Source organism: Phoxinus phoxinus, assembly GCF_949152265.1.
Source record: "Phoxinus phoxinus genome assembly, chromosome: 21".
NCBI lineage: Eukaryota > Metazoa > Chordata > Actinopteri > Cypriniformes > Leuciscidae > Phoxinus > Phoxinus phoxinus.
The window spans coordinates 13751712-13771322 of record NC_136896.1 but is presented as its reverse complement, the minus strand read 5'-3'; the positions used below and the strand labels follow the sequence as shown (position 1 = coordinate 13771322).

Sequence of the window (19611 nt, the reverse complement as noted above, 5' to 3'; positions counted from 1 at the left end):
CTGTTTTAGAAAGTTCCTGCGCCTCAGACCGCCCTCATGAATAAAATCTGTATAATGTTCAGAATAGAAGGCTCTACCAACGCTTGCTCAAAGGATGCTATTTGATAGAACCCGCATTTCCTATGACATGCTGTGCTGGAGGAGTGGGAGGTGGAGGAGGTGGAGGCAAGGGGGACAGGAAAGTGTTTGGCACTGAGCTTCGAAGAGTTATGTATGTTTTTTTATTTATTTATTTATTTTTCTTTCGTTCTATTTTTTTAAAAACGCCCACTCCTGCTGTAATCACAAACTTGATTCCCAGAAGAATCAGCGAGCTCTCTCAGGGTGGCATCATGGCGTGACTGTTGCACGACTGCCTCAGCAAATGCGTTGCGATCGAGGTGAGGTAATGATTTCTCCAGCTGAGCCCCGGAGTTTACGATGCTGCTGTCTATATAAGACTTCAGCTACAGTGCTGCAATGCCCCGACGTACTTCACACTTTCCTTTAAAGGAATAGTTCGGCTGTAAATGAAAACTTTGTCATTATTTACTCGTCTTATGTCTTTCCAAATTGGTATGATTTCTTTTTAAAAATCATAAAATGCAAGATAATTTTTTCTAAGCTTATCCTGGCTGATATATTTGATATAATGAATGAAAGTAAATGAATGGCTAGTGCTGTCAAGCTCCAAAATAACACAAAAATGAACAAAAATACCATGTTTGTCACAAAAATATGTTACTTTTATGATGTTTTTGTGGAGCTGAAAAGCTCCAATCCTCATCATTTTTTAATTGCATGGTGTGTCCAGCACATTTAAAAAAAGTTCTGCTTTTGTGTTTCGCTGAAGAAAGAAAATCAGGTTTGGAAGGATATGAGGGTGAATACATTACAGAATTTAAATTCCTGGTACTATTAAATATTTCTTTAAAACACCAAATCTGAAGTATTAACAGTAAGTCTAGTTTGCATGCATGCGCATACATGTGAACCCTGTGACCTACGTACTGTATATAAATATCCAGCTCGGATATTTGAATTAATTTTGTGTTATCGATCAGCAAAGTCACAGAAGCTCCGAGCACAAGCATGATATCAGATGCCCTGAAGACTCTGGTTATGATTTACCTTCTCATGTACTTGGAACATCCTGTTCCTCGCATTTCAGCTCAGATATTAGCTTGGGAATTAAAGGTGGTAGGTAGCAATGATGTCTTCGGAAAATGCGTCTTAAAATGAGCTTGCCGAAGTTGCGTAAGACCAAGATATGTAACACTTTACATAATGCCTGTAATTAAGATTATCACAGATTATATATTTCCATATATTGGCATGACAATTAATCAGGCATCCATGACTGATATATGGCTTTTTGGCATAGGGATGGCAGGGAATGTTTATGAGCAAATTAAAGGCCCTTAATGTCTTGATGCGATTAGCGGTGGATATCTAGGCTAATTCTAATGTGTGACTGGTGGAGTCTCTGCAGTGCTACGTCTGCCATTTTTGATGCTTGTTGGACTGATGACTGCTAAGCCAGCATAAAAGGTATTTACTAAATGAATCAGCGTTGTGTAGGAGGGTAAATTAGCTGTACCTACATCGCTAACAGTCTATAAAGCAGTTGAAATCATTATAGATACCCAGTATCATTTTTACCCCATAATTAACAGGGGGGGGGGGGGGGGGGGAGATCTTCCCTTCCATTTCCGTTAATTATATTTAGGCACTGACTAGATTAAGCATGTCAGTATTGACATTAATGGCGAGACTGTTCGGTGATGTAACGGAATGTTTTGATAAACCTGTCTGTAGACTGGGAAGGATATCATTATCCAGAGACTGCCTTTCTGAAAGTGAATTAACTTAGGATCATTGACCATGTTAACGAGCGGCCCTTGATGTCCTGATTTTTCAAACAGACAGTGGCGTCCCTCCCCCCACGCCCCGTTTCTGCTTATGACCCTAAACACTTGTGACAGAGTTCATTTAAATCTCATCATATCACCATCACTGGGGATTATCATTAGTCATCGTTCACCCCAAATCATTGAGCCACTTGCTCATGCAGAGAGAGAGAGAGAGAGAGAGAAATAACAAGACGGAGAGCAAGAACTGTAAGGAATGGTGAGACAGGCACTGTACAGAAAAAGAAAACATTCGTGTGCATTCTTTCACTCACCATAATGTTGCATTTTAAGGGGTAATGGCCTATTAAATACATTTCTTCTGCTCAGGATGAGCTTGCCAGCTGCTCGAACCCATGGCCAAATGCCCTGCGGACGGCCCGGCCGTTTGTGGCAGCCATGCAAGCCGCCAAGCAGGACAGGAGTGAAGGAGAAACGGATGATGACTGTAAACGAGTCAAAGCCAAGTGATTATACCCCTGGGGTTTGACCAAATCATTAGCACTTTCTGACCTCTCACACTCTCCATGCCAAAAGAGTGTGTGAGCGTGTGGGCAGTCTAATGAGCACATCAGTCCAATTGAAGAATGATGACAATCACAGCTAACTCAGCAGTGAGAGGTACAGAGGTGTGAACGGTAGTACTGACAAGGGGATAGAGAATGTGTGTGAGGGAAGGAGAGAAAGGAGGTGAATATAAACAGCCTTCAGAGAGCACCTGTGCTGAGATGTCAGCGATAACAGGCTGAGTGACCATGTGAAAGGGACAATTCACCCAAAATTGAATATTGTCATTTTACTCACTCTGTTTTGAGACTTTCTTGCTACCATGATGTACAAAGCGTGAATTTTCGGGCAAGAGATCACCACAAAATGATCATGAAAGTGGTCCATGTGACTTGAGCGCTATATTCCTAGTGTTTTGGAGCCATATAATATCACCATCTCCGTTGTAGTGGCGCCATTTCCTCTATTTTGGTCATGTGATGAGAGAACTAATAAAGCTTTAGCATCAATGGTGCCATTTTTTATAGTTAAATCTAACATTCAAAAGGTTGAGGTTGGTATAATTTTTTTTTATGTTTTTGAAAGAAGTATCTTATGCTCACCAAGGCTGCAGTGTAATTTTGAAATAGTATTACAATTTATCATCAAGCGTATTTTAATATATTTTAAAATGAAATCTATTCCTGTGATAGCAAAGCTGAAGCATAAGTTTATGTAGTGCATTTTAAGGCTTCAGAAGAAGAGAAGATCAGTGTATTACAACTTAAAATTCAGTCTAATCATCAAACAAATCTAAAGTTAGGCATGAGAAGACTTGGAATATAGCGGGTTCATGATAAGATTATGCTTTTTGTTGTTTTACTGATTTTGCTGCTTTACAGACCTAGTCCCCTTTCATTTTAATTTGTGAAAAGAACAGCCAGGATATTGTAAAAAAAAAAAAAAAAAGACCTTTTGTGTTTCACTGAAGGAAAAATTTGTTTTATTTTTGGGCGAATTGTACCTTTAAAATTAGATAATTCAAAATTAATATGTAAATGAATCATATAAATATATAGAGAGAGATGTATATTAGATGTATTAATATATATATTAGATGTCTCCAGTCAAAATGACTCCGGGCAGCCAAAGAGACTCGTATGCTTACACACATGCACACACACACACTCGCATTTGGATGAAGGTGAACGTGAAAGAGAGTGACAGATGCTGATTTTCTGCTTCAATTGTGTCTGAGTGGGCAGGACATACCTGGTCAGACATGAGTGACGTGTGACATGGCTCTGAGTGACAGCAAAGTGTCTGTTGACCTCATACCGTCAGTGCAGACTAAGCCTGTCTCCACCCAGCAGCTTAGATGGAAACAGCCAGTGCTTTGGAAAAATGCCATTTTGCTTCTCCGACGAAACCCAACGACACTCATTTCCTCCGTCCACTTACCCGTATAATTTGAGTACAAGTCATTCATGCACGCTGTCATTTTTACATACCGTCAAACTATATGCCAGGTCATTATGCAATTTACGAGTGGCGCGGAGAACAGTTTGACTGGCCACAGACGATTTAATATTTGGTCTTCGTCAGCCATTTTTTCTTGAATAAGTGCGCCATATGGCAAACTGTGACTTTGCTATCTTTAGTATCTGAAAGGATAAGCAGACAGATGGCAGCAGAAGTAAAAGCCGAATATTTAAATTTATTCATCAAAATAAAAAAGACAGGTGTTCTTTTAAACGCTCTCTTTGTGACAAACTCAACCCACTCGTTCATTTTGCATTTAAAAAAAAAATGTTTACCACGCTTTTATCTTCAGATTAGTGTCAATGCATGAAAGAACGTGTTACTATTGAAGACCACTGACGGGTTGACAAGAATCACTACAAAAATAGCAGCACTTCAGTACGCCTTGGATTTGTCGATTGTAATATGAAATGATATTGTCTGCGAGAGATATTGCATTCAGGCCGCCGTTTGTATTTGTTTTTTTGTTTTTTGTTTCCTCGGGAACTCGTAACTCGGCACTGCAGTAGGGAGACAATATGCGTGACTTCTTGGATGGCTTGTGTAGACAACGCCCATAGAGTGCATGTGGTTTTCAGGTTCAAGAGGAACTAGGACAGAGTGCTATTTTCAGTTTTTAACTTGGAAAAGAATTCTCTGCTGCCAAAAAGATTCATGATCTCACCAGATCCAGCCCTTACCAGAAGATAAAGAGAGATTGTGAGAGCGAGCGAGCGAACGCTACAGCGAGAGAGAGAGAGAGAGAGACACAAAGAAAGAGAGGAGGAGGAGGGGGTGAAACAACAAGAACTGCTTGCCAAAGTGGAATTATTCTGCGGACACAACAAATTTATCTGTTCCACCAAACCTGCAGTACTCAAACAGAAGGGCACATGCACTCCGAAGCGTGTCACACACGGTGTGATATTTTGATCTAATATCAAACACAAGTTATTTATGAGAGCGTATATTGCATGTCTGGGTGTTCTATCCAATTAAGCGCATTCCCTTGGTATTAGCTTGAGCATTACTGAGAGGCTCTTTATGTAAAGTGGCTGAGGTTTCCTGGATGCACCAGCTCATTTAAGCTGAATGCCATGGCAGATCAGCATCCCCGCTGTGGCACACACACTCCGTCATACTCCATAAGCTTCTGCCTGCACCTTTTCCTAAATAAGACACATCATTAGTGGCTCTTCTGTCCTCCAGGTTTCCGGAGCAACCACCTCGACCCTTTGTGTGTGTGTTTGGCTCCTCTTGATGGAACACTTTGCCTTTATCACAATTATTTCATTGATTTATTTAGAGCTTAAAGGGATAATCACCCAAAAATTAAATTTCTTTCATGATGAACCGAAATGTCATTCCAAACCTGTACCTGCAACCTGCACTTTCTTTGTGGGACACAATAGAAGGTATTTTGAAGTCAATGGGGTGGAAACAGTTCATTCTCCAAAATATCTTCTTCAAGTAGCTTTTGAATGACATGAGGGTGAGTAAATGATGAATGAAATGATGCTGAATTTTCATTTTGGGATTAAACATCAGGTAAGACACTACAGGCAACACCATTGTTTTTGAGATTTTGCTTCCATTACTTGTCGTCTTTCAGACTAGTGGAAAGAAAACATCCAAAATACTATATACACATGTAAGTGTTTATTTTATTACACTTTATCTATTTCCATCTGTAGATTTAAATTACTACATATCCAATAAATCGTTTACTTAAATGATTTTTTACTTGTCTACTGAGCCAGAAATCTCCACTTCAGTAGCACTCGCATTTCAGTTACAGTTTTTACTTACAGTTTTAGTCATATCTACATTCCGAAAGTTTTGTTCAAATATCATTTGCCTGATTTATATAACATTTTATTCCTAAAAATATGGTGAAAGCTATTTTTTCCTGGCTGTTGACAGTATTTTCTGATTTATGGAGTGGATGAAAATAGATCACCGGGAAATAAAAGTATTACATTTTTACCTTATTTACCTACAGTGTCTTGTCTTAAGTAATACAATAAATATGTGGTAAATACTGTATATCTAAAGTATATTTAGCATAAACATACTCTTCCCTAAACTACTTCTAATTTATTTATTTTACCCTATTCACCTCTGGTGTCCTGCCGTAATGAAACAAATATTTGGTAAGTATAAATATTTATATATATATAAATAAGTATATTTAGCAGCACGAGAAACCTACTCCTCTATACTATTTCTAATTTATTTTTAAGTTCAGAACAACTAGATTATTTTGTGTCTGGCGAGGGGAGATCGTCACAGTTCCAGTGTAGATGAAATGCTCTGTCAATCAGAATGGCTCCGTGGTTGTCACTTAATTGCCTACAAGAAACGAGAGAACTCTAGAGAACTGTGTTGCTATAACAACCCCCATTGAGTCTAATGAGAATCCAGTTGTATTAGTTCTTTATATTTAGAGCAGCACTGCAGGCCTCAGTGGAGAGGTGACACGAAGCTGGAGTTGGACAGGGACAGCTTAGATGCAGTGGTGTGGAACTGGGCCCTCCTTTTTAAATGACACCCCATCCTTCGGTCGCTTTAGGGATCATTTAGTGAACACAGAATCCTGAGCACATCACCCAAAACATTTGTTATTCTGTGGTAATCTGGGATTTGGTGTCACGGCTCAATTTTGGTTTCCCCTCCCGTATGTTTAGCCCCTGAGGCATTCATAATAGAGCCGCCTTCCTTTTTTTTTTTTTTTTTTTTTTAACTGAAGATTCTGTGAAACTGGGACATTATTACACCCGAGACTGAATGTAGGACGTAGGGTGTCTCTTTTAAACCATGCCCACTTTAAGATTGCAGGAAGAGCCCCTTTGTCCAAGTCAGAACTAACTTAAAGAATGCTTATGGACAGGGCCTAAAACTAACTTTTTGCCACACCTGCTAATGACCGGTGGCTTCACAAAATTTACCGGCCATACATATTTTTTACTGGCCGTTAAACAGTTATTGCTGGCAAAAACTGGCAGTAATAAAACCAAAAATTTTAATACCAGTGACAATTCACAATTCTTTATTCCAGTTTCAATACCACTGCTAAAACTACTAGCCTAACTAATATAAATTGAAAACATTATTAAAGTAAACCGTCAGTTAAAAAAAATAACAAATAATCAAATTACAAGCAATAGCACAAATGAATACAGTAGAACAAAGAACAAACAGGTTTTTCAGGTAGGTCTAACAGTAGTTTTCAGGTATAGAAATTGAATAAAGTAATCAAATGTAAAATAACACTGCATATTCTTCACTCTGTAAATGATATATAGATTAATCCTTAATAAAGTTACAAAAGTTATTCAGTCAAGAGTAGTGAGATATTTTTTTCTTGTCTTTTGTAGTTTGATTAACATTAAAAACACAGGCAGCAACAGGAATATTAGGCTGCTGTCACTTTAAGACAATGCATGGATCCAAAATACTGATATTGTTCACATGTATTGTCTTTCTCGGCTGTTTACATTCACTTAAGCCATAACCGACCATGTTTACTAGAATACTAGCCGAGACAGGCTTTTATTTATTTATTTATTTTTTACATCATTTTGTGTGAATTTGTCCGTTCAAGCGCAAGAAGACGTGAAAGAGAGCTCAATTCGCACATTGTATGAGACATGGCTTTCTGGGTGTGCGCTTTGGATATTTGTGCACTAAAAAAAAATTGTTCCTTTTCGCATCTTCTTGCACAGCGTTGTAATATTTAAATTGGCAAGGCTCAAACATTCGTGAGAATGCAGCACTGGCCCATCAACTTTTTCATGTACTCACATCATTGTTAGGATTCATAAAATTGTTACCGGCCAACTAGCGATTGATACAGTTTCATATACTCACCAATGCCGAATTTTACCTGGATTTGGGGCTTGGCGAGTGTTAATTTTAGGCCTTGCTTACACTTGATTAGCATGTATCTGTTCCCCCTATGATTCAACTCTGTCATTTACGAGTTTTCAAAAGGCCTGCCACTCTTGCTGTTGGCCAGCCACCGAACCCCGAATGAAGGACGAGGTCAGCTACCGGAAGGGTGAAAGAGAGGTCGTTCTCCAATTAGAATGGGGCGTGAAGTGTCACAGCCCGTTGGAGTGCAGGCCAAGCTCTCACATCACTTCTCTGACCACAAAGCTGAAAAGATGGGCAGGGAGGGAGAGATTGGCCCTGGAGAAACACAGTTAGAGAGCACAGAGGAGGGTGAAGGAGATGCTGCCCCATTGTTCCCGGTGATGGGAAGAGGATAGAGCTAACGGGCAGAGTCTGTCTTCATTATGGGGTGTGAGAGGCGGAAGAAACATCCAGCTACGGCCCAGCTGGAGATGATAACGTGTGTGTGTGTGTGTGTGTGTGTGTGTGTGTGTGTGTGTGTGTGTGTGTGTGTGTGTGTGTGTGTGTGTGTGTGTGTGTGTGTGTGTGTGTGTGTGTGTGTGTGTGTGTGTGACAGAAAAATAAAGCTTCAGAGTATCCAGACAAAAACACACATCTCCTGGGAGGGTATAATGAAGTCTGGTGTTGCGATTTGTCCTCTGCTAGCTCCCTTCCTGCAGATAGGTGTGAATTAGGGGAATTCGCAGAGGGATCTTCTCACACACACACACCTCATTTCATTATTTTCAAATGCCACATGTAGCTTTTGCAATCTGCAACCAATCAATCGGAAGGACCACACGTTCCCACAGCAGACTATTTCAGTGTTTTTAAGCTAATGGCCTCCATCTGTCGCAAATTTGTCAAACAACCATTCTCACAATTGTCTGCGCTCGTGTCAAGGCTCGTAATAGCTTTCATAACAAGTTTGCAACAAGTTTTTTGTTAACTAAGTAGTGCATGTAGGCACATGGGTCATCAAGCAGAGCACAGAGTGGGCATAGTTACTGTTTTATATAAGACGAGCACCGTGGATCGAGTTATTATAAGCAAGTGCTTGAGAAGAGATTGTTTGCACATGAATACATTTTATTGTAATTAGCAAAAGTGAATCCCACCCACTGAGCTGCATGCATCAAATAGGAAACCATTAAGGGTTGAGGCCATCTAGTGGTGTGGATGTGAAGCACACAGAGTGATTTCACTCTCACTGCTCGCATTAATAAGACAGCAACATGCATTGATGAGAATTTACACAGAAAATGACAAGCGCTGCATCAGAATACAGATTAGATTCCGTTTCACTGAGACTGTCACACATTATTCTGTATGACCAGCATATTGCCTTGAGGCGCTGATTTCAAGGAGAAAAAATCTTATAAGGTTATTTTTTTCCCTGTGATTTCCTATGATTTGATTATGTTATCTGCCTGCAGGCTTGTTGCGAAACTTTTGAACATGAACGGGAATGAAAAAGTAGTATTATTTAGTTTACAAGGCTTAATGTGTGACACAGTAAATTTTATTTTGACATCTGCTGCAGTCGTGCCACCCCCTTTAAAATTACAGATTGCTGCTGGTAATATTCTTCTCCCCTAAATGTAGCATGTGAGTCTTTTCATGTGCAATGTTTTATATATATATAGACACACAGAAAGCTGAAGAGTTTTGTATCACACTGAAGGACTGATTCAAAAGAGATTGAGTTTAAATTATTTTACGATGTGAAAAGAAATAGGACACGGGTGTTACGAGAGACATGAAACTTGCATTGCTATGCAGGATATCAAGTGCCTTCGGCAACAGGCACTTATACAGTTTAGCGGTCATTTATTAAACATTTTTGACCTCAATATTCAAAAAAAAAAAAAAAAAATCCATATAATGTTTTTGTATAATCAGTACGTTGTACCGGGCATCGGCTACAGTCTGTCTCTAATATCACTCAGTGTTTCCTTTCTTCTCATGTGATTAAATCATTTCAGCTAAAATCAATATTTAATGTCCATTTATTTCTTAAATTGGTAAGTAATCATGTGATGAGCAGGATAGTGTACAGTCAGCCAGTCGTTAATATGAAATAAACTACTTCAGGATGAAACAATACCCTCCCTCTGTACACTGGTGTCCTAATCAAACTGTCAGGATTTATTTTGTCATAATGAGTCGCTGACTGTACATTATCACTTGCATATCATATAGCTGATGCAATAAAACTTACTAACTAAATTGGATTTAATATAATATTCACCAAAACCGTAGCATTCTCTTAATGTACACCGACATAACAAATATATCCTCACTAATTATTATCAGTTTCTTTGTTACTATTCATTTCCTTCATGTAATAACCTCAATAAAACATAAATAATGGATATTTTTGTTATTAAATATGAATGCCGCCTTTTGCTGGCGAATTAAAGTGGTGGTAAATCTTTCTGATGCATTGTGCTGTCAGGAGAAATTGTGCACAGTCTGATAAACTATCACCTTGTTTGGTCCTCAATAAATTTGGGACATCTGTTATTCTGCCAGTTAAGATAGAGTATAGCTGCCTCTTTATATGAGGGCCTTTATTAATAATCAAAAGTTGTCTTCCCGAAAGGTTGCAAACACAGAATGATGTTCATTAAGTGTGATCTTCATGTGCTAAAATAAGGCAGAGAATATAACTCGACTGCTTTATTTTGGCGAAGCGAGTCAGAACAGAATGACTGTGATCGAATCTTTAATTCCTCTTTTTTTATCTCCTTCTTTCTTTCTCTTTCCCTTTCTCTCTCTCTATCTTTACAGGAAAAAGGCAATATCAGAGTGGTGTTCAATGTGGGCACCGATGACATAAACATTGAAGAAACCTCAAAGTTTGTAAATGATGGAAAGTACCACATAGTTCGCTTTACGAGAAGTGGTGGTAACGCCACCTTGCAGGTGGATGATCTGCCAGTCATTGAGCGCTACCCAACAGGTAAGAGCTCTAAGCCTTTATACGCATGTTCTCACACAGACACACACATTCACACACAATCTAAGCCATGCAGCTATAAACAATGGGAACAATAAAAGGCTGGCAGGGCTCAGGGAAAAGAGTCTGAATCACAGGGTTAAGGACAAAATTCCTTTGTCTGTGATTGTGGTTTCTCACAGTTAAAAAAAGGTAACCCTGGTATCCTTTCCAAATGTCAGCAGAGATGATTGCTCTTGGGGCTTTAGAAGGCTGAAAATGTCAGAGCCAGGGTTATCAAATTCACCAGCCTCTCAGTCGCCTGAAAAGCCCTGACAAAAGCTTGACAAGAGATCAGAGATGAGAAATAATCCCATTGCTCTCGTTTGTCAATCATGATGAAAAGGAGGCGGCTGTATTAGTCTTTTAATTTGTATTTTACTTCGAGCTCTTCATAAACCATCTCTTCCATCACAGAGATTATTTGCTCTCGCAAACTTCTTTTCTTCTTGAGAGCAGACGTGAGAGATGATGGTTGATGGTAAATGTTGAGCGTTCGACGACTGAAGTGGTAATGAAGCTCGGAAAATCTCGTGCTTCCCATAAGTGCTACGTTGTCGTCCGTTGCTCATCATTGCGTTCAATGCGGCTCGTCGTTTAATTCTAAATGTGCGGGGAAAATGCAAATGTATACTCGTGAGACACACTAGGTTCAGCTGTAGATACATGGGTTGCATAGAATTGCATTTTGCATTATTTAATTTGGAGAACAATACGAATCTTAACAGGATTATCCAAATCCAAGAGTTGACATTTTGTATTTACAACAGCTTAGGCAAACTAGGACATACGATGAAACAAAATATAGTAGAAATAAACACAGGTCTTGGAAACACGACTATAAAGAATGCAGACACATAGAAATGGAAACCGAGACAAAGAGAGGAACTGTTTTACCTTAGTCGAGACCCTCTTATTGTTTTAGTGTAAACAAACAAGCCAAATACCAGCAGTTGTATTTCATTTAGAGTGGAAGACAATTGCTTGTTAAAATGGAGCCATTGTAATGTGCCATTTTCTCTCGGCTTTCTGTTTCCATTGTGTCGGTGGATTTAGTGAGAAGTGCGCATGTGATTGCCGGAATACTAATGCATCTTATGTCCGTGGCAGAGTGGAAGAAACTTTTCCACTGAAATATTTAAAAAAGAAAATTAGTCATGACCGCTTCATTTTAATCAGCGCTTGATTGACTCAGCTCCGCATTAGACGAGATAATAAATGCATAGAATTTAAATTGACAACCAGTTCGAGGGAGAACAAAAAGAGCAGCTTGTTTATCTTGAACAATTAGTTCTGTAACTAGCATAGCTGTAGCGTACAAAGAAACTTGTAATCTTCATTTTTATATATAATCTATGTATATGTATACATAAATTATTGTATTTATATGTAGTAATTATATATAGTAGCTTTATAAGGTAAGTATTAAACTAAGAGATTGGGTTTGCAAAATGAAATGCATATATTCCCTGAGGTCTTGCCTGATTTACTTTTTTTAATTAAATGAACTCAAATTAAATCAAATTAAATTCATTTAATTAAATTAAATTAAATTAAATCAAAATAGCATCTAAATGTAAATGGATGCATATCAGGAGCATTTTGTATATATCTTGATTTCTATAGAATTGGGAGGTCCGGTACTGACTAGCGGGAATGATAATGCTTAAAGCAATAGTTCACCAAAACATTTTAATTATACAATCAAGTTCTTCTTTTTCAGAACGCAAAAGATCTGTAAACTAAGATAGCTTTACTACAGTCACTGTTTTAAGCAAAAGTGTAAAGAGTTGTAATGTGTCATGTAGGTGCAAATCACCAACGCTATCTCACGACCAATTCGTACGAGTGATTAAAATGTGGCTAATTCGTACGAATTTGTACGACCTCACTCGTACAAATTTGTACGATTTGTTTAAACCCACATGATGGGTAGGTTTAGGGGCGGGGTCAGGGTTAGGTCATTCGTATGAATTCATACGATTTTGGCAAATCGTAAAATATGTACGATTTAACAAAAAACTTACAAATTCGTACGAATGAGGTCGTATGAATTGGTACGAATTAGCCACCTCGTAAAATTCGTACGAATTGCCGTGAGATCGGGTTGAAATCACCTATGCTTTATGTCCATCTGAAGAGATTTCAAATGGACGCAAAGTATTTAAGTGTATCTTTTCCATATTTAGTAAAAAATAAAAAGTGGAATGTTCCTGACAGAATTACTGCCATACAGCTACTGCTGGGCACAAAATGGCCACAGCATGAGGTTTAGACTGACAGGGTGGATAAATTGAGGTGTTGATGCTGTCTTTGAAAATAACTGTGTATTTCCTAACATTACAAAAGGATGTAGGACATGTATAAGTGCACAGAAATGTTTTCTTGGATTATTTAACTGCCTTTGCTAAAGCAGGAAAGTGTCTTAGCCTTATAAAGGGAGAGTTTTCAAACTGTTAGCATGCTAAGCTAACTAGGCAGTCATTTTCACTTTACAGAGAGGCCCTCAGGCAACTGCCCCCTCATTTAAACAGAACATGACCACTGCGTGTGTGTGTGTGTATGAGTGGGTGGGCGTGCGTGCGTGCGTGTTTATGTGCATTCAAGCAATCATGCACATAACTTGCCCTTAGTCATCCAGTCCATCCCGCTTCAAGAACTCCTATTGTTTTTTTACCCTTTTTGTCTTGTTTCTTTTAAGCTGTGATTTGAGACAAATTACTCCTTTCACTTTTGATTACTCTAGGTAAAGTGAACAAGTAGACATAAATCACAGTTAAACCTGACTGCACATGGTAGGGGGCAGAAAAAGCAAGAATTAAAGAAGGGGGGAAATACAAATGAATGAAAGTAAAAAAGAAAGAGGGAATCATAATGGACTGAGTTTTGCGGCCTTCTTTCTGCTCTCACAGCAGAATATCGGCACTCTCAGTCTCAAGTCCAGAATCAAATCTGTCCTTATGTGCAGCCCTGAGGAAGCCTTATTTCCCTGTCCGCGGGTGTTCTCCTTCTGCAATTACCTATCAAAACCAGTATTGTACTGTGTTTGAGAAGCAATTTAGTCATGCCATTTCAGTGTCAGAATAAAGAGCTTTACCTCAAATGTGCAGTCAAATGGAGCAGCCATACTCATGTGAGGTGATATAAGCTTCAACTTTGGTGCCTAGAAGGAATTTAAGGCATTACCTTTGTCGTTACAAACCTGTATGACATTATTCCTTCTGTAGAACACAAAAGGAGAAAGTTTGAATAATGTCTTTGCCACTGTTTTCCATATAATTCAAGTAAAGAGATCCAGATGTCACGCTCCGATGACTAACAAGCACCAAAAAAAATTCATATTCACTTTTATTATATGAAAAAGAGAGTGGAGTTTTTTTTTTTCATTAAAGGAGTGTCATACAGGTTTGTGGAAGACCAAATTTTAAGTTCTGTCAGTTTAAAGTTAGTGTACAGTATTTGTGCACGTCTATATGAGAATTGAGGACACATTAGAATGGAAATTTGCAAGTAATTCTCTCTCATCATAGCCTTCAGGATGACTTGCTACTCTACTCTTGTTACGTCTCATCGAGGCAACATTTTCATACCGTTCATATTTTAATCGTTCTTTAATCGCATATAGAGAGAGCGAGACTCGTTTTTGATTGACAAATAACAAGTTAATGGCTCATAGGGTAAAAAATGTGAGGCATAATTATACTCTTTGGAAATCTGAGCAAGTCAGATTCGTGCTGCATTTCCCAGTGAAGTCAGGAGTGGTAATTATGTGTGGGCCGTAATGGGAGAGGAGTAAATGTTTTCAAATAATCTCAATTCAATAGAGCTACTGTAGTTGGCTCAACCTGGACATGTTGCATAAATATCTACATTTAAGCACAGCTTCCGCTCAAGGTCACGTGGCGAACCCCGCAGGAAACTAGTTCCTAAATGTGCGCATATGGCATCTCTGAGGTCAAAGCTTTTGTCAGAGCAATTTCAAATTCACATGGGGAGCATGAACATGAATAGTGACTGATTTTACATGCATTACTGATGAACTGATAATCTTCCTGTTGCTTTAATCCTTTGAGTGTTTTTTCTGCTACTTTGATGTTTTTAAATGTATTGTGATCTGATAATGTGAAATTTATCATATTAAAAATGACTGCAAATACCTTAGATTAGATAGCAAATGTGAAGCTAAAATCAAATTGGTTGCAAAACGCTGGAATGTACTGTAATGACAACATTTAGATTAAAATGAGCTAGTTTTCATGTATAACTAGATGAAAAATCTGCTAAAAAGATTTAAAAGGATTACTATTTTGTAAATGTATTATGTAAAGGAGTGATATGTTGTATAAACGTGATTGAGTTTGGTTGGTTTCTCTTAACACAAGAAGAGTAGGTGCATATTTAACATAGCTTAAAATAGGCTTAATTTGTTTGCTTAAATTTTACGAGTTAATTGACTGTAAAGCTTCATCATTCTTATGTATGCAACCTTGGTGTTCCAAATAAAAAAAAATGAAAAAAGTAAAGAGGAAAAAGAAAAAAAACAGACAGTTAGGGCATATGTTTCACTGTAGGTTTTAATCTTTGACCTTTCAGATTTTTAACAATGAAATGTCTCTTTAAACTTTAAAGGCAACATTGATAACGAACGCCTGGCGATTGCTAGACAGCGAATCCCATATCGGCTTGGTCGAGTAGTTGACGAATGGCTACTCGACAAAGGTAAAAACACTGATTAAAACTTTAAATAAAAGATAATTTGATCATAAGCAAGTGATATTTTGCACAGCAAATAAACCATCTAAAACATAAATCCCCTGTATAACCAAGTTTAAAATTAAACAAATGTAGTTTGTAATATTTGCACTGTACAGTTCAATAATGTGTTGTTATACTGTACTTGTAAACCTGTCAGAGGTTAAAGGGACTGGTAATATACTGATAACTGAAGTTAGTTCAATCATTAACAAAATATGTTTACATCATTAAAATACTTATTTAAATAATGTTATTGTCCAGCTGTAATAATCTAAATGACTAATTAAAGTATATGTCCATTTGAATTCATAGTGATGTACACACTATTTAATTTATATATGCATATCTTACTTGTCATGCTAAACATATTTCTTTTGGAAACTGCTAAAGTGGACAGTTAAAACCCCAAAGCAAATGTCTCTTAAATAGCTTCAATGATTATTGGCATCAGATATGAAGTCCCTTTAACAAGCAAGTTAAACACACAAGAAGGGAAAAGACTTGAATGCATGCTGCAATGTATGTAACAAATTGAATCGTTTAAAGTGATTTGTTTTCAAGTATGCTTGTTTTCTTGCTTTCCCTTTTCAATGGAATTATAACCATGATGAATCATTTGTACTGTGTCATGTAGCTGTAAAACCATTCTCACATAAACCTTATTTCAGTCTAATTAATTTTAATTGCCATTGCCCTTGCTGAAAGGCAATCTCAATAAAATTTACTAGACCTGTGCATACAGGCTTTGTAATTTGCAATAAACGACTGTATTATTAAAAGAATAAAAGTAATTTTCTCACGTAAAAGGGGAAATTTGTTTGTAGAGATACAGAATATTTTTTCTCTCATCTTAGTATGTATTTGATTGTCCTTTTAGCAAAGTCCCATTGATTTTTTTTGGGACCCAGCTTTCTCATCCCCTTCATTTATTTACTTTGTGCCAACAGCAGCCATTAAATTACAGTCGATAAATTACCAGTGTTGCTGTTAGCATTAGTGTAATTTATTGCTTCATAATCCCCAGGGAAAATAAGGTTACGGTTGTTGTCTGTTTTACCATCAGGACTTCCATCAGTTCTGTTTTCTCGTGTGCGTGCGTGCGTGTGCGCGTCTATGTTTGTAGCGTGTGCATGTGTATGTGTGCGTCTCTACGGCGTGGGGGAGCGGGACGTTGAACACTCTTGTATTTTCTGTAACGTTCTTCTCCGGCAGGTCGGCAGCTCACCATCTTCAACAGTCAGACCACCATAAAGATTGGAGGCTGGGAGAAGGGCAGTCGGCCCTTCCAGGGCCAGCTCTCAGGGCTTTACTACAATGGCCTAAAAGTGCTTAACATGGCTGCCGAGGGTGACCCCAATGTGCGTGTGGAGGGTAGCGCCCGGCTGGTGGGAGATATGCCCTCCTCTTCTATTACGCCCCAGTCCAGCGCCTCCGCTACGGGCAACCGCTCGGAAACGTCGCCCTCCATCACCGACATCACCACTACAACTGCATCCAACCGCCAGGGCAAGCAGACGACAACTCCACAGGTCAGCGGCCACTTTATTCTAGTTCAAGATCCTGTGAAAGCTGATGCTGAGTGTTTGATGTATTATTTTCTTCCTTGTCAGAATGTGACATGGATTGGAAAACACTAGGGTTCTTTCGTTCATGACAAACTTGGAATCAACTGGGAATTTTACAGATGCACTCAACGATTATGTTTATGGCAGTCGCTTTGGACTTGGTACAGCAAAAGTTTTCAGTTAATGTTGTGAAAATTAGGGCTGGAATGACGCATCGGCGTAATTGATTCAAGGATTACGCACTGTTTATGTTCATCCCTAATCCCTTGTCGTGTTTTAGACAAAACAAAAGTCTAGATCAGATGCTAATGGCTACAATGGTAGCGTCTGAACTGACACTTGCACATTTTCAGGACTCACAACCGCATTCTCGACAAACCTGCGCTGAATGAACGGAACCGTGGACAACTAGTTGTCTGCTACGTCATATAATGTGAGAGCCACAGTCAATCGTATAAGCATTATGAGTTTAGTTTACTCACGGAGATGGAGAAATGATTTGTGTTCATCCGCAGATCCACCGGAGCTGCAGTGAGTGCGTGCTGTGAGGCGCACGGCTCAAACCTACTCTCTGCACTCGGTTACTAAGCACTTAATGTCCTTAAAATATCTGATGGATGAATTCATGCCTCGATTGGACTTATTTAATAACACACTGTCAATTGTGATTAAACTTTTTTTATACTGTCGCTGAATGCGAGTCCTGAAAATGTGGAGGCTCGTATTAAAGGGATATTTCACCCAAAAATTGTGTCATTAATTACTCACCCTCATGTCGTTCCAAACCCATAAGACTTTCGGTCATTTTCAGAACATAAATGAATATTTTTTATTAAATCAGATTTTTTTTTTCCCCTTTATAGATGGCTAAACATTGATAAAACACATAAACATTGATCAGCGTACATAAACAAAAGCTCAACCGAACCTGCTTGGCATGCGAGAACAAACCTCATTGGTTATTGCACAAGTGCTGCGTAACACTAGAATGAACCTCATTGGTTCTTACTTGTCAAACAAACATGCTTGAGCTTCCGTTTACAACAACTGATGTGTGAGTTGATAAATGTTTGTGTGTGAATAAAAGCCTAAATTAAATCTGTTGTTCAGCATATAAAGCGATCATGTTTCTTTAGAGAATTTGGACTTAACTGCTCAATTCATATGGGTTAGTTCTACGATCTCTTTATGAACTAGAACGGTATCAGAATGGTAGTTGCATAGCTGTCAATGGACAGAAAACTCACAGATGTCATCAAATCTTCATTTGTGTTCCGAAGATGAATGAAAGTCTTATGGGTTTGCAACGAAATGAGGTTGAGTAATTAATGACAGAATTGTAATTTTTGGGTGAACTAACCCATTAAGCGGCACTTCCATAATATCCATTAGCATCTGCTCTAGAGTTTTGTTTTGTGTGAAACATGATAGGGGATTAGGGATGAACATAAACTGTGCGTAATCGATGTAATCAATCACGTGGACGCATCGTTCCAGCCCTAGTAAAAATGCACTGTTAATAACATTCAGACATCATTGCTTAATTCCACAAGTAAAAATATCTAAGAACAGGTGGTTTACTGAGTATTTAGCCCAAGTGTTCAGTGGGGGTGAAGACCATAAATCTGCGTAGAACTTTTGATTACACACTTTTTTTTTTCTTCTTTTTTTTTACAGAGTTTTGTTTACACATTTTTAATTTCATTACTTGGCACTTCTAAAAGTCTATTCAGTAGTCCCTATTTAACAGATGGCTTCTAATTAAATGATAATGATAAATGATGAAAGGTTTTACAAAATACACGTACTCATCTCTGTGCCAATACAAAAATGTACTACCAAATTGCAATTCATTTATCGAATTAATTTAAATGTAAAGTTTCTAATGATTTCGTCACACGTGAGTACCTGAACTTGATGAATGATGGAATATCCTTAGACTCAAATACGGCTCCAACGCAGATTTAGTGTGCGTTAAAAGTGTTTTTTTGACGTGGGACAGTCTTGTCGCATACACACGCTCTCAAGTGGTCAAGACCGGAAGTATTGGGCTGGGACAAAGTAATATTTGTTTGTTATTTGTGTATAAAATGTTTTGAATGAGGAAAACAATGCTGAGTGCTCCTTCAAAATTGTGTTTTCCAGGCTTGGAAATGTCTAATGTAATGAAACTTGTTATGCTAGTTATGCTGTGTGATCTTTAAGCAAATGCTTCTTCACTTCTTAAATTGGTCTAAATGATTTATTAGCGAATAGGTCTGGCTTTGAATGATTTATCCAGTAACCATAAACAACTGGAAAGGCCATGGAAGATGGAAGAAGCCATGAAGATCCATTGGCTCAAAGTGTAGGAAGCGATTGGTGCGAGCAGATTGAAGCAGACAGGCTGTGTGTTGTCTGGGTCAGTGTGTTGTGTTTTAGCTCTGTGCTGTTATTGGCCGTCTACATCATTACTCTCAGCTATTCTCTCTATTCATCTCACATACACTCGCTCAGTTTC

At 38.3% G+C, this 19611-nt stretch overlaps 1 protein-coding gene across 24 annotated transcripts in view; it reads left to right on the top strand.

The window, feature by feature from the left end:
* Positions 1–19611, top strand: part of nrxn1a (neurexin 1a) — a 169231-nt gene that overhangs the window by 132483 nt on the left and 17137 nt on the right. For 13 of the 24 annotated variants that reach the window (XM_079594941.1, XM_079594954.1, XM_079594932.1 and 10 more), the window contains 3 exons: positions 10584–10755; positions 15421–15510; positions 16759–17075. In XM_079594941.1, coding sequence (XP_079451067.1) covers positions 10584–10755; positions 15421–15510; positions 16759–17075 — 579 coding nt within the window. The remainder of the gene's footprint in view (positions 1–10583; positions 10756–15420; positions 15511–16758; positions 17076–19611) is intronic. The other 11 variants (XM_079594939.1, XM_079594938.1, XM_079594935.1 and 8 more) reach the window with 1 other exon arrangement.